General features: G+C 42.8%; 2 protein-coding genes across 2 annotated transcripts; both read left to right on the top strand.

Annotated features, from left to right (window-relative positions):
• The first annotated feature begins 1,367 nt into the window (after positions 1-1,367).
• On the top strand, positions 1,368-1,910 carry LOC130712551 (uncharacterized). The gene has a single exon (XM_057562381.1). The coding sequence runs from the start codon at positions 1,368-1,370 to the stop codon at positions 1,908-1,910; it is 543 nt and encodes a 180-aa protein (XP_057418364.1).
• Positions 1,911-1,922: 12 nt separating this feature from the next.
• Positions 1,923-3,014, top strand: LOC130712550 (uncharacterized). The gene has a single exon (XM_057562380.1). It carries the CDS (start codon positions 1,923-1,925, stop codon positions 3,012-3,014), a length of 1,092 nt encoding a protein of 363 aa, XP_057418363.1.
• The last annotated feature ends 11,407 nt before the right edge of the window (positions 3,015-14,421 follow it).

Genomic DNA, 14,421 nt, shown 5'->3' with positions numbered 1-14,421 from the left:
ATGCAGAATACAAACATTGAAGAAAACTTAATTTGGTAATTAATGTTTCTTTGTTTTTTACTTCGATATGACACTCAAATCGATGCATATGGAAATTATTCTTGCAAAGACTCTCACACTTACTCAAAATGACTTTAATCATTTTTATATACTTTAAAGCTGAATTTCAATTCAAAGTTAAAGTATTCAAATTATAAAATTGCTATAAAGCTAATATAGTGCAGTAAAATCCAGAACTGATGTTTGTTTATTATTCACGTGCATTCTTCAATTAAATTTCATGATTGTTTCAAATTCATTTCAGACACCATTTCACATATTTATGTATCATTATTGTCCATATAAAAGCTACATTTAAATTTCAATTTATTAATATTTAAGAAAGTAATATTTGGTAACTGATTATCTTAAATGTCGTTTAAAGCTTTCTTTAAATTTCACGTTCAATTATTCGAATTCTTTTAAAATAATTCAAATATTGAAGATGGACTGGTTAAGACCCCTGGGTCCCTCGCCCAGGGGACCTGACCTTAGGCGGGGGACACGCCATGACCTTGGGCCTCCCTTCCCGAGGCCCAACTGGCCCATTTGGATAGGATAGAGGCGCCAAAACCCAACTCTACCTCTATAAATACGAGGGGAATATCAATTGTAAATGACTCTTAGCTCATTTGAGTAAGAGTAGCATTGAAATTCAGTTATATTTTCTCTCTCTAAGCGGTTAGAGCTTCTCTCTCTAAGCAGTCACATCACTTTCCTCACACTTTGATACTACCATCCCTCTCTATGTTCTAGCACGGAACATTTGGCGCCGTCTGTGGGGAACGGTAGATTTCTATTTCCGGACTACGAGGATCGTGATTCAGAGGAATAAAACTCGTTTTTCTGAGCGATTTTCTAAAATTTTCTTTGTAGACAGTGATTGGGAGAAGAGATTCTTTGATTGAGTTTGGAGTTTTGCGATTTGGTTTTGAAAAGTTCGATCCTCTAAGAGATTCTCCGTAATTTGAGGATTTTTGGCGGAATTTTCGTTCTCATTAGCGAAGTTTGATGAAGACGCCTCGCCAACGACGGGGCAACGACGTCTCTTCCCCGCGCTCCGTAAGGAGCGATAGAAATCGCTGTGCCGAAACATGTCGAGCGCTAAGTGGCGACTTGAAGATGCAAAATGAGTGTTTACAGGAGCAGTTGAGGTACTATCACCTCCGGCAGTGGAATCAAGAGGAGGAAGAAGCTGCGGCTACGGCCGGAACCAAGCCTTTCTCGGCAGCAGTACGAGAGGTGACTGTACCGGACGGCATGGCGAACCTCGTGTTGGAGGCATACGACAGGCAAACCAATCCAAAGGATCATCTGTCAAATGCCGGATGCTTCCATCAACGTTTCGAGGCACGGCAAAGGAATGGTTCACGAATCTGCCTCCAGGATCCATAACTAAGTTCCACGATTTCTCATCGAAATTCCATGATCATTTCTCTGCGAGAAAGATCGAGGATCTATTTGGTATTCGGCAGGAGGAACGTGAAACCTTGAAACAATATGTGAAACGATATAGTGCCATGTCCGCGAGGTTCGAGGAATTGCAGCCACGCGTGTGCGTGTTCGCTTTCAAAGGCGGTCTGTCCCGGGGAGAGTTTTATTGCGAGCTGAGTAGGGAGCTGGCATGCTCAATGATGGAAATCCGCGCCCGAGCACAGGACAACATCTTTAAAGAGGAAATTGAAGCACACAAGAGGAAGGGCGAGCGAGCGGCAAAGGTGTCGCTGGCAAGGAAAAGGATACAAGACAAGGAAGCGAGTCGCGAGCAGAGGTTTGGAGAAGCTGGCCGATCCATAAAGAAGAATAAAGGAAAGCTACTCCGCCCGAGAATGAGGGATAGAAAGCACTGGTGCTCTAGCCGAGAAGCGTAGGTAAGCCAGCGAATGAGGTCGCAAGGATGTTCAAACAAGGAGCTAGCAAAGTTACTTCTCGAGGCGGAAATTGAGGACATGAACAGAGTCGGCAAGCGCAGAAAGGACCCCGGAAGCGAGGCGAGGAATCCGTTGTGGTGTGAGTACCACAACTTAGAGGGCCATAACACCACCGACTGTTTCATGCTGAAGGGTCAAATCAGGCAATTGATCAGGGCGAGACGGCTGCAAGCGGCGAAGGGGAAGGAATTTGAAGAAGCTGATAGCGGCGAGGGCAGAGGAACAATTGAAGCAACGAACACGATCGCTGGAGGTTTCGAGGTTTGCAGCGACGTATTGACGGCGGGCCGGGGAACAGTGGTGGCGACAACATTGGTACAGGTGTATCCAGGTCCATTTGAGTGCCCACATCCAGACATAGTGATGTCGACTGCGGATTTCAAAGGAATCAAGGCCCATACGGACGATCCGTTAGTAGCAATGGTAAAAGTAAAGGGTTTCAATGTGCAGAGGGTGCTTTTAGACCAGGGCAGCTCGGCAGATATAATCTATGAGGACGCATTCAGACAGATGGGGCTGACAGACAAGGATTTAAAGCCATACACGGGAAGTTTGGTAGGTTTCTCCGGGAAGCAAGTTCAGGTACGTGGCTACGTAGAGTTGGATACAGTTTTCGGAGTGAGCGAGAACGCCGAGCTCTTAAGGATAAAATATCTAGTCCTACGAGTTGCGGCATCTTATAACGTCATAATAGGGCGAGGTACCTTAAATCGCCTCCATGCAGTGATATCTACGGCCCACCTGGCGGTAAAGTATCCCCTACTTTGCGGAAGGATAGTGAAACTGGCAGTAGACCAAAAGGGGGCGAGGAAGTGTCATAGCCATTGCCTCAACCTGTATGGCAGAAAAGGAGCTGGCGACGGACACAGGTGCCATGAGATTGGGACATCTGAAGGCGGTGAAAGCGGACAAGAGCGTTTGGGAGCACAGAGCCAGAGCGATGGTGACGGAAGGAAGGGGAAGAATCAGGGCGAAGAATCCTGTAAGATAGGGGCAGGCAAGCTCTACGCTCAAAAAGATAATGAGTGGTATGGCGAGAACTGAGGCATGAACGCTACCAGCAGAGGAATACTAGCAATCGAGCCCAGACTCACCAAGGAGCAGAAACAACACTGGAGTGAACTAGTAGAAGACAACGTTGACCTCTTCAATTGGGGGAAAAGAAGAACTATTTACGGGGAGCCGCCTGCATTTGTCTGGCCTCCTTGGAAAGCAGGAGAGGGAGAAACTCATCGTCAGACCGGGGATGAAGGAAAGAAAAGAGCAGAAGGAAGGGGTAACAAGAGGAAGGGCGAGCAACTAAGGGATGGGGACAGAAGACCAACGAAGTCAGCTCGGCTCGCCAATCGCGAGGAAGGACATGGACAGATCCTTCGCCACGGCAGAGAAGGCAAAAAAGGCGAGGAAGACAGGATGCTGGGAGTAATACTCTGATTGAAAAGGAGACCAAAAAGCAAGGACCAAAATAAAGATGCACTCTTTTTCTCCGACACGGGAGTTTTTTAATGAGGCATCCCTCAATGTAAAAATTTAAACAAATCAAATACAAAAGGATATTCTTAGCAATATTCCTAACTATCGAACTGAGACGGTAGCCTGGTGGGAAAAATTCCCTGAAGGTGGCGATCCCAACACGGCCTTGATGTCTGGGGATCGCTCCGGAAATTCCGGCGCTGACCGTAGCCCCTGCAGGCGACATGTGCGATTGAGCTTCCCGCCGCCACCCGTTGGCGGTGTGCGCGAATAAGCTCTTTATCCAAAGAACCTCCCCGAAATATGGGCGAGTCGAGTCTTCCCGAAACGCGGGAAGCATTTTTAACTAGGCCAAAAGTCTCGGGTAAACTCATATGGCCATTGGGCCCCGAGCAACTGTAAGTCCTCACCTAATAAGGTTGGAGGGGCCGCACCTGCTCTTACGGGAAATATCGGTGCGAACAAAAGCCTCGGTAAAATACCAAGTGAAAGTCCTAGTTACACGTAGCACACTCTTGAAAATTACTCACGCAAAACTGGGAGGCTAGCACTGAAAACACGTGCTAAGTGGCGATCAACGGAGGGCGAAGATAAGTAGCGGGCCGCCTGCCTCGCCCGCTTAACTACCCTTCGCTCATTTAAATATTCATTTATTCCTTCATTTATCTATTTATATCGGGACGATTTACTAACTCGATTATTTGTTTGCTCGTATGTTCATAATGGTGCACGTAAAAAGAATTGGGAAACAAAACTTTTATTCAAATACTTTACTTAATACATTTAAAAGGGAAGGTCTCTCCTCATTTTCCTACATTCTTTGCGCTGCTCTGTTCTCTCAAGCTCCAACCGGTATTGCCTGTACTCTAAGTTGCAGAGTTTTCGGCTCAGCTCCTGCTTCTCGGGATCTTCTTCCACCGTCTCCAGAGCTGTTGTCACCGTTTATTTCTCCTCCAGCAGATCCAGCTCCCGCCGACAGAGCTCTTGAATCTCCTCCAGGAAGCAGAGGAAATCTCTGAGGGTAGTTTCCATCTCTGGACTCAGATCCATCCCTAGCAGCTTGTTAGTCAGGTCGTAGACGTTAGGATCCCCAGACGGATGCCTAACGTTGATGAAGAGATCTTCATCAAAGGCTTTCTTTCTGAGCTCTTCCAAACAAGCAATATAGGAAGCCATTTCCTTGATGTTTTAGAAAGCATATGAAATGTGAAGGTTGTTGCGTTTTGGTTCCTATTTAGAAGTCCGGTTCAGTCTCCGGAAGTTATTGCTGGAGCAGTTTCTCGAGGAGTTTTTTCTTAGAAAAGGAGCCACTTGCAATAAAGGCTTGAGCGTTCGTAGCCGGTGGTAAACAGTGGACCGTTGGAACGTGGAAAAGAAGCACTTGGGTAGACGTTTGGAAATTCCTTTGGAGGAACGTCCCGCATAGTTTATCTCCCGGCGAGAGGCGTACAATTAAGACTCATAGCAAAAGCAGTAAAAACTCGGGGTTCTCATTAAAAAGAAAAAAAAAGGAGACCCTCGGTACAAAGATAACAAAGATAATCTAAGGACTCCTAGCATTCTGAGTTGGCTCTACGTGTTCTTCTGTCGGGAAACGCTCGGCGACGAAGCCTGGAGGATCGTCAAGCCCGACCAATCCTATAGGTGTAACCCTCTTAAATGCTCCCATCTGGCTGAGGTCAATCAGAGGATGGAGATGTTCGACTTGGGCTTTGGCGAGGAAAAAGCCTCGACCACGTTCAGAAATAGCAGCAACAGCAGCCTCTGACCTCAATCTTTCTTCTAAGGCCTTCGCGTCAAGATGAGCTTGAGTCTTCGCTGAGGATAGAAGATCATCTTTATTCGCCAGGTCAGATCGAAGGTTTTCAAGGTCGGCCTCCATCAAAGCTATTTGGTCTGCCTTCACGTTTGACTCTAGCTGCGCCTCCTCCCGCAGCCCTGCAAGAGTTTTCTCCAATTCGGAAATCCTCTTATCTCGAAACTCTAAGCTAACTTCAGCACGAGCGGACTGCTCAGCTAGCTCTTTGGAAAAGGAGTTTTCCTTGGCGACCAATTGAGCGGCGAGCACTTCGCGGTCCTCGGCAAGTTGAGAGTTGAGAGCGTGGAGGCGCGCCACTTCGGATCGTAACTCGCCAGCATCCTGGGCGGAGCGCCTATAGTGGTGGAACGCGTGAAGCACTCCCGCCACAGCCCCTTCAAAGACATTATCCAAACCACGCTGCTTAACAACTTCATCCACTCGCGCCATTTGAGCTGATGTCAAAGTCAAAGAATACGGGAATCCCCGACTCACAGACCCTGAGGAGGGGGTGGGAGTATGAACAGGTGGAGGAGGGGCGTTGGCGGAAGACATCAGGTTAGGATCAAGCGGCGACGAGATGACTGTTGGGCTGGAAAGTGAGCCGTCGACAAGGTCGTGTTGGGCTGAAATCGTCCCTGCAGGCTCGCTAGAATTCAACCTTTTCGGGGAAGGGCGAGGATCCTCCTCGCCAAAGGGCCGTTCTCTGCTCGCATGGATTTTCAACAGAGACGCCTTGTCGCCTTTCAAATTTATTCGAGGAGGAAAGGAGACGTTATTTTTCTTCTCAAAGGCCGCCAGAAGCTCCCCGTCGGCACGGTGGGTTTGTCCTGAAAATAAAAAAAGAGAGAGAAAAGGTAAGATGGCAGAAAATAGAAAGAACAAGATGGGTAGAAGAGGAAGATTTACCAATCACGCGAGAGCAGTCTGAAACGGCGAGACGGGCCAGAAAGTCGATGACAGCTTTGTGTTCAGGAGTGAGGGAGTCCTCAGACGGGTCAACTATTTGGCGCGCGCCCTGGGTCCAGTAGAAAGGAAATCGAGCGGTGCCATCTCTGTGTGTAAAAACCTCAGGATATTCGTGGAACACCACAACCCTGAAGAATTTCCGGGCTAAATCGATGGAGATGCTAGTCCAGATAGGGTTGAAGCGCTGACGACCAGGCCTAGCTTCCAGGGAAACCCAGCTGCGCTGCGGGGAGGACTGGACAGATACGCGCTAGAAGTAAAAGAAGGCCGAAGGTTCAGGTTCCTGGTGAATCGCGTCGCAGAGAATTTAGAAACACCGGAGGAAGGCTCAACTGTTGGGATGAAGTTGACTAGGAGCCACGTTGATACTGTGAAGAACGGAGCAGATAAAAGGGGAAAAAGGAAATTTAATCTTCAAATTTGTGAACATATACCCATACACGTAAAAGAAGTGAGGATCACCCACGGAGTCGTCTTTAGGACGGAGCCAAGGGCGTTCAAGGGGTGAGCAGGCACTGACATACAAAAGCTTGTCAAGAGGTTTCTCATGACAAAATCCGCCGGATTCGGAGGAAATGTCCCAAATGGACGATTCCTTTTCCAAACTTGACCGTTGGTTAGGCATTGTCCCGGCGGGGACGGGGGAACAGGAGGAACACACCGTAGACGGGTGGCCGCGACGACATTACGTTTGGAGTTTTTTGTCTGACGCTTTGGAGTCATCGCAGAGGGATTGCAAGGAATAAAGGTAATTCTGACACTAGACAAGTTCGCGTAAGGGTGAAGAAGCAAAGGTTCGTAATCGCAAAGGAACGAAAGGGGTGAGTAAGATAATGCTGTTATAAGCGGGGAGCGACGTGCAGAAGAGAACGTGCAAGAAGAAGTTGTGGACGGTTACCGAGAGATATGGAGGAAAAAGAGAGGTTGAGCCCCATGACGTTAGGAAATAACATGATTGCAGTTGCGAAACTCTAGGGAGTGGGAAACACGCATTAAATGAAAAGCTGCAACGGTTGCTGCCGATTGGTTAAAATTCAAATTGTCAAAGTTGTGGATTCACTGACTCGAGCGTCACTTCAAGGCACGTGCATACCTATGCTGAGGCGGGCGGACTAAAATCGGTCACCACAAGCCTGCTTGTGGACTTGGGTCGCCCGGAAGAAGAGGACACGGCTGGAGATCCAAAGAGTTGATTGCAAAGGCTTTATTTATCAGGCCATGTTGGCCATTGTTTTTCACTTCTAAATTTTAAGTTTTTAAGTTTTAGTCAGTATCCTTAGGGATCTGGCCTTATTTCTTACTTAAAGACACACTTAGCTCTCATGCTTCGAGCTCGGTGTCTTGTGGACTTGACGAGACCCCAGGGTCCCTCGCCCAGGGGACCTGACCTTAGGCGGGGGACACGCCATGACCTTGGGCCTCCCTTCCCGAGGCCCAACTGGCCCAATTGGATAGGATAGAGGCGCGAAAGCCCAACTCTACCTCTATAAATAGGAGGGGAATATCAATTGTAAAGGACTCTTAGCTCAATTGAGTAAGAATAGCATTGAAATTCAGTTATATTTTCTCTCTCTAAGCGGTTAGAGCTTCTCTCTCTAAGCATTCACCTCACTTTCCTCACACTTTGGGTACTACCTTCTCTCTCTATGTTCTAGCACGGAACAGAAGACAAGGTAATCTTGTAACTGATATTTCTTTATTCTCCACTTAGAGCTCTCACTCGAATCAATAATTTTTGTTAAATTTTATACTAAATGATACAAATTCTATAATAGCTATTATTATTGAATCTTGTTAAATTTCCTAACTAGTCATTTTTTCCTGTCCACATATATTTATCAATTCTATGATATCTTTAAATTCATTTAAGACATTTTATTCTAATTAATTTTTATCATTATTTAATTCTTTAAAGTTGTATTTAAATTTCATTCTAAATTATATCCTAATTATATATCAAGTACATAATTATTGTAGCCAACTACATTTTATGACTAACATTTATTATTATCCACTTGCATTGCTTCATTAAATTTCATCAGTTTTAAGTTTATTTAATACACATTAATGTTTGGTTTTGTATTATTATTATTCATTTTTAATCAATGTAACAAAAATAGTTTGGTAACTGATGATCTTAAATGACATATAAAGATGTATTTAAATTTCATTTTCAATGATTTAAATTCAATATGCTCAATACAAACATTGAAGAAAACTTAATTTGGTAATTAATGTTTCTTTGTTTTTTACTTCGATATCACACTCAAATCGATGCATATGAAAATTATTCTTGCAAAGACTCTCACGCTTACTTCAAATGACTTAATCATTTTTATATACATTAAAGCTGAATTTCAATTCCATGTTAAAGTATTCAAATTATATAATTGCTATAAAGTTATTAAAGAGAAGTAAAATGCAGAACTGATGTTTATATACTATTCACCTGCATTCTTCAATAAAATTCCATGATTGTTTCAAATTTATTTCAGACACTATTCCACATATTTATGTATCATTATTGTCCATATAAAAGCTACATTTAAATTCCAATTTATTAATATTTAAGAAAGTAATATTTGGTAACTGATTATCTTAAATGTCATTTAAAGCTTTCATTAAATTTCACGTTCAATTATTCGAATTCTTTTAAAATAATTCAAATATTGAAGACAAGGTAATATTGTAACTGATATTTCTTTATTCTCCACATAGATCTCTCACTCGAATCAATGTATTTGTTAAATTTATACTAAATGATACAAATTCTAAAATAGATATAATTATTGAATCTTGTTAAATTTTCTAACTAGTCATTTTTCCTGTCCACATATATTTATTAATTCTATCATATCTTTAAATTCATTTAAGTCATTTTATTTTGATTAATTTTAAGCATTATTTAATTCTTTAAAGTTGTATTTAAATACCATTCCGAATTATATCCTAATTATATATCAAGTATATAATTATTGAAGACAACTACATTTTATGACTAACATTTATTGTTGGACTGGGCGAGACCCTTGGGTCCCTCGCCCAGGAGGCCTGACCTTGGGCGGGGAACGCACCATGACCTTGAGCCTCCCTTCCCGAGGCCCAACTGGCCCACTTGGGTAAGTTAAAGGCGCCAAAGCCCAACGCCACCTCTATGAATAGGAGGGAAATACCAATTGTAAGGGACTCTTTGCTCATTTGGATAATGATAACATTGATGTTCAGTTACATTTTCTTTCTCTAAGCGGTTAGAGCTTCTCTCTCTAAGCATTCTCATCGCCGTCCTCATACTTTGGGTACTACCTTCCCTCTCTATGTTCCAGCACGGAACATTTGACGCCGTCTGTGGGGACCGGTAGATTTCGATTCCCGGACTACGTGGATCGTGATTCGGTGGAGTGAAGCTCGTTTTTATGTGCGATTTTTCTCTAGTTATTCTTAATGGATCGTGATTTGATTCCCGCGCAATTCGCAATTTGATTTCGAGAAGTTCAAGTTTCTGTTAAAACTGGTTCGATTCAGAGGCAAGTGGTTGAATTCTCGGTTCGCCAACAGAGCCTGATGGAGCCCTCTCGTCGATGACGAGGCAAGGAACCAGAGAGAAGTTACATTTCTTCCCCGCGCACCGTGAGATTGGATAGACATCGCCGTACAGAAGCATGTCGAGCGTTAAGTGGCGACTTGAAGATGCAAAATGAGTGTTTATAGGAGCAGTTGAGTTACTATCACCTCCGGCAGTGGAATCAAGAGGAGGAGGAAGCTGCGGCTACGGCTGGAACCAAGCCTTTCTCAGCGGCAGTACGAGAGGTGACTGTACCGGACGGCATGACGAGCCTCGTGTTGGAGGTGTACGACGGACAAACCAGTCCAAAGAATCATTTGTCTCGTTTTGAGGCGAAGATGGCGAAGTACGCGGTTTCCGATGCTGTGAGATGCAGGATGTTTCCATCAACGTTCCGACGCGCGGCAAAGGAATGGTTCACGAATCTGCCTCCCGGATCCATAGCTAAGTTCCGTGATTTCTCATCAAAATTCCTTGACCATTTCTCTGCAAGGACGGTCGGGGATCTGTTTGATACTCAGCAGGAGGAACGTGAAACCTTGGAACAATATGTGACACGATACAGTGCCATATCCGCGAGGTTCGAGGAATTGCAGCCACACGTGTGCGTGTGCGCTTTCAAAGGCGGTTTGGCCCGGGGAGAATTTTATTGCGAGCTGAGTAGGTGAAGGTATGAAAAACGGTAGAAAGGGGGGGGGGGGGTTTGAATAACGTTTTCAAGTAAAAACTTCCACCTTAAAGATTCTAGCAAATCTTTCGAGAACTTAAGTGCTAAAGATAAGAGATAGAAAAGCACACAAGGATTTTTATCCTGGTTCACTTGATAAATCCCTCAAGCTAATCCAGTCCACCCGTCAAGGTGATTTCTTCCTTCTTAGAATGAAGGCAATCCACTAATCAGGTAAAGTGTTACAACTGCACTTGAAACCTACAAGTGACTAACAATTACACTGACTTAGCTCACACTAAGATTCACTCTCTTAGTCTTCTCTAGGATCCGATCAACCTTGATCTCCTAAAGGAACTAAACAAACTGTTTAACAAAGAATGTTTACAAGAGATTTGCTTCTGAAAAGCTAATAGTAAACACAATGAATTTCAGATGAAAGAATGCTTGGAGGTTTTTGAATATAGCTTGTGCTTCTGTAAATTCTTCCCACCGCATCTTTCAAACTTCAGCCTCTATTTATACTCCAAGGATTAGGGTTTGAACGCTGCATGGAAATGCTACCGTTGGAGGGCAGCTCTGGAAATTCCAGCTTCTGTTGTGGCTGAGAACGTTAGGTAGGTCGTCAGGAAGGTACAATTGCTTTTGTACTGGGATAGTGACTTGACCTTTAAACCTAGGAGACTTCTGATCAGGGGAATGCTTCATGTTGGAACTTGTGAAGCCGGTTGATCAGAGTCAGAGGGAAAGCACAGATCCTCTGACCGTTGTATCTTCTGATTCTGAACTCAGAGGGAAGTACATGGTCTTCAGAGTTTCTTGCTTCTGGACATCAGAGATTCCACTATTCAGCTTCTGGATCTTCAGAGTCTTCCACACCATCAGAACATCTGAACCTTCAATGTTGCTTGGTTGTCAGAACTTCTGGATCTTCAGAACTTCTAGTGACTGAGTCCTTATCAGAGCTTGTATAACTTCAGATCTTCTGAAGCATTTCTACTGTTCGTAGTGAACATAGATGTTGCGAAAGCGTTGCTTGGGTCACTCTTTATGCACAGTGCTTCTGATTTGTGTGAGATTGAATTGAGGTCAGAGCCTGTAAACAGCACACTCAGAAAGACACGTTAGAGTACCATAATTGTTCATACTGAAATGTTAACTTGTAATCATCAAAACATAAGAGTTGTACTACTTGATCAAAACTTGATCTTACAATCTCCCCCTTTTTGATGATGACAAAACTAAGTATTTTGATGAACAATTCTTAAACAATAAACTGAATTCACTCAGAGTTTAGAGATATAGAATCAGACTTATCCTGATGTGAATAGTTTATCTTGTTCAATCTGAATCCAAGTCACAACTTGATTCTGAGCATAGCTCCCCCTGAATCTAAGACTTAATGAAAACGTTAGAAGAGTCTAGATTCTGAGCTAAATAAAAATATAAGAGTTCAGAGTGAAGGAGCATGACATAGATGAAATAGAATAATCAGAACACATAAGTATTCAGAGTCAACTATATATCAGAGTCAAATATAATCACTTCAGAAGAAGTGAAATGTATTCCTTGTTTTTGCCCCACGACACATCTATGGTCATAAAGGTGGAACTCTTAAATTCTCCAAAATAAAAAATAAATCACACTAACACAGCTTACACATCAAAAACTGGGTGTACTCCCCCTTTTTGTCATAAGCAAAAAGTATGGGGTGTGAAAAACTTAGCTTGAAGCACAAGGTACTCCCCCTTAGAGAAGGTCTAAGTTTAGGAAAAATGGAGAGAAAAAAAATAAGCGCGGTAAGAATGAGAGTTACGCGAAGTGAAGAAGGGAGTTAATGCAGGAGAAGAACGTTTACCACCGGCCACGGGAGTAAAGATAACTTCAGTTACCAAGGACTTATCCTCGAGAAACTGCAGGAGCAATAACTTCCAAAAGGCGAATGAAGCTTATATAAGGCGGGTTAGAGGAGGGTAAGCTTCACAACTCGATCAATACCATCAAAAGAAAAATGGCATCATACAGGGTAGCACTAGAAGAGCTCAGAAGGAAGGCCTTTGAGGAGGATTTGTTCCTAAACATAAGGCATCCAGAGGGTACAAAAACCATAGCAGAGCTGATAAGGACACTGCTAGAGGAGGACCTGCGTCCAGAGTTGAAAAGAGACTTAGAAGAATTCCTTGCCTTCGTGGAGGAAGTGCAAGAGCTCAGCCAGCTTGAACTGAAGCTGCTGGAAGAAAGGGAAATCATAGAAAAGAAGCTCAAGACTTCAGAAGAAATTCTGGAGAGGGATGAGCTAAATGTCAGTCTCAACAGCATCCAGTATTCACTGGATCGTATGGGGAAGGAAAGGTCAGAGCAGCGTCAAGAGTGCAGAAGAATGAGGAAGGATCCTCTATTCTAGAATGTAGGAAAAAGAAAAAAAATGTATGATGTAAACGCAGTTGATTATGAATAAAAAAGATTTTTGCAATCATAAAGTGACAATATATATATATATATATATATATATATATATATATATATATATATATATATATATATATGCAAAAATAATCACAAACAAACAAAGCAGAATAACTAAAGAAAAAGAAACAGAAGTTAACCAAATAAAACAAAGTTAAAAAAGGAAAAGCGAAGAGATCCTAAAACTAGGGTTTATCAGATTGACGCAGAAGTTCCATCATCATGTGCTTCATTTCAATTAGCATAGACTCATGAGTGTCAAGACGCTGTTCCATGATGTCGAGTCTGGACGAGCTTGACTGAGTAGAGCTGGAAGGAACATTCTGAGCAGCTTGAGGAGCTGGAATGGAAGCAGAAGCAGCAGGAGTAAAAACCACTGGTGCAAGTGCTTGGCATCTAAGGGCTTCAGCCTCAGCTTCAAGTCGTTCTGCCTCTAATCTGGCTTGTTCAGCTTGAGCTGCTGCTTGACGTGCAGCTTCTTCTGCTTGCTCTTTCTTTCTTCTGGCCTCTTCAACAGCTTCAAGAAGCTTATGTCTCTGTTGTTGTTCATGAAGAGCCACCCTTCGTGCAAATCTCTGCTTTGCAGCTGATCGAGGCCGTACCTGATACAAATAATTAATTTATAAAACTGTAGTAACTAGGAAGTGACTCCTAGGTCGTTTCCCAAGGATTATCGTTCGGCACAGATTCAATATTAAGAACCCTAAACGCACACACACTGGGGGGGGGGGTTGTGATTCAGTTCAAAAGATTAGCAGAAAGTAAACAAAGATTAATATGATAAGTAAAGACGGACGAATCCCTTTGTTCAGTATATCGCTGCTCAATCCCGGGTATCTAAAGATCAATTCTTGTTATTAGTTTCCTAGTTCGTGAAAATTAATTAACTAAGCGATAACTAATTCACAGATTCCTAAACTAAGCGATTAAGACTCCTTTACGCCCTAATATGAACTAAGCGAACATACATCATCTTCTATTTCTAATCATAAGGAATTAAGGAAACCTAAGACAGAAGTAGAGATGAAGAAAACTAATCATGCGAATTCTATTAAGCACTATACCTCAAGAGCGCGATATACTTTGCAAAGGAATTCGTTCGAAAGGAATTAGCCTTCAATGGATCGGGCGAATTCAACAATTATATTGGAGAAGAGAGTAGGGATTAAAAGCATAAAACCCTAGCAGAGCTCTAATATAACTGAAATTCGAAAATTGCATAAAATAATAATGTAGAAGGTAAAAGGTAATTGTTTCTCTCAGCACAAATCCTTAAATAGGAGCTGAGATCACAAATCCTAATAAAAATCAAATCCTAAAAGATAACAATAAATCCTAACAAATCCTAAAGATATAGTTTTAAAATAACAACCTAAATAAGTTTGAATCTGAAAGATATCAAACTTAATTTATTCCGAAATTAAATCCTAATTTTTCCTAAAATACAATCTTCACTCCAGCACAATCAAATCTTCATTCCGCAATTCTCCAAAATGCCCTTGATGTCAAATAAAAC

Source organism: Lotus japonicus, chromosome 4, assembly GCF_012489685.1.
Source record: "Lotus japonicus ecotype B-129 chromosome 4, LjGifu_v1.2".
NCBI lineage: Eukaryota > Viridiplantae > Streptophyta > Magnoliopsida > Fabales > Fabaceae > Lotus > Lotus japonicus.
The sequence above is the reverse complement of the archived record's forward strand: the minus strand, read 5'-3'. Positions and strand labels throughout refer to the sequence as shown.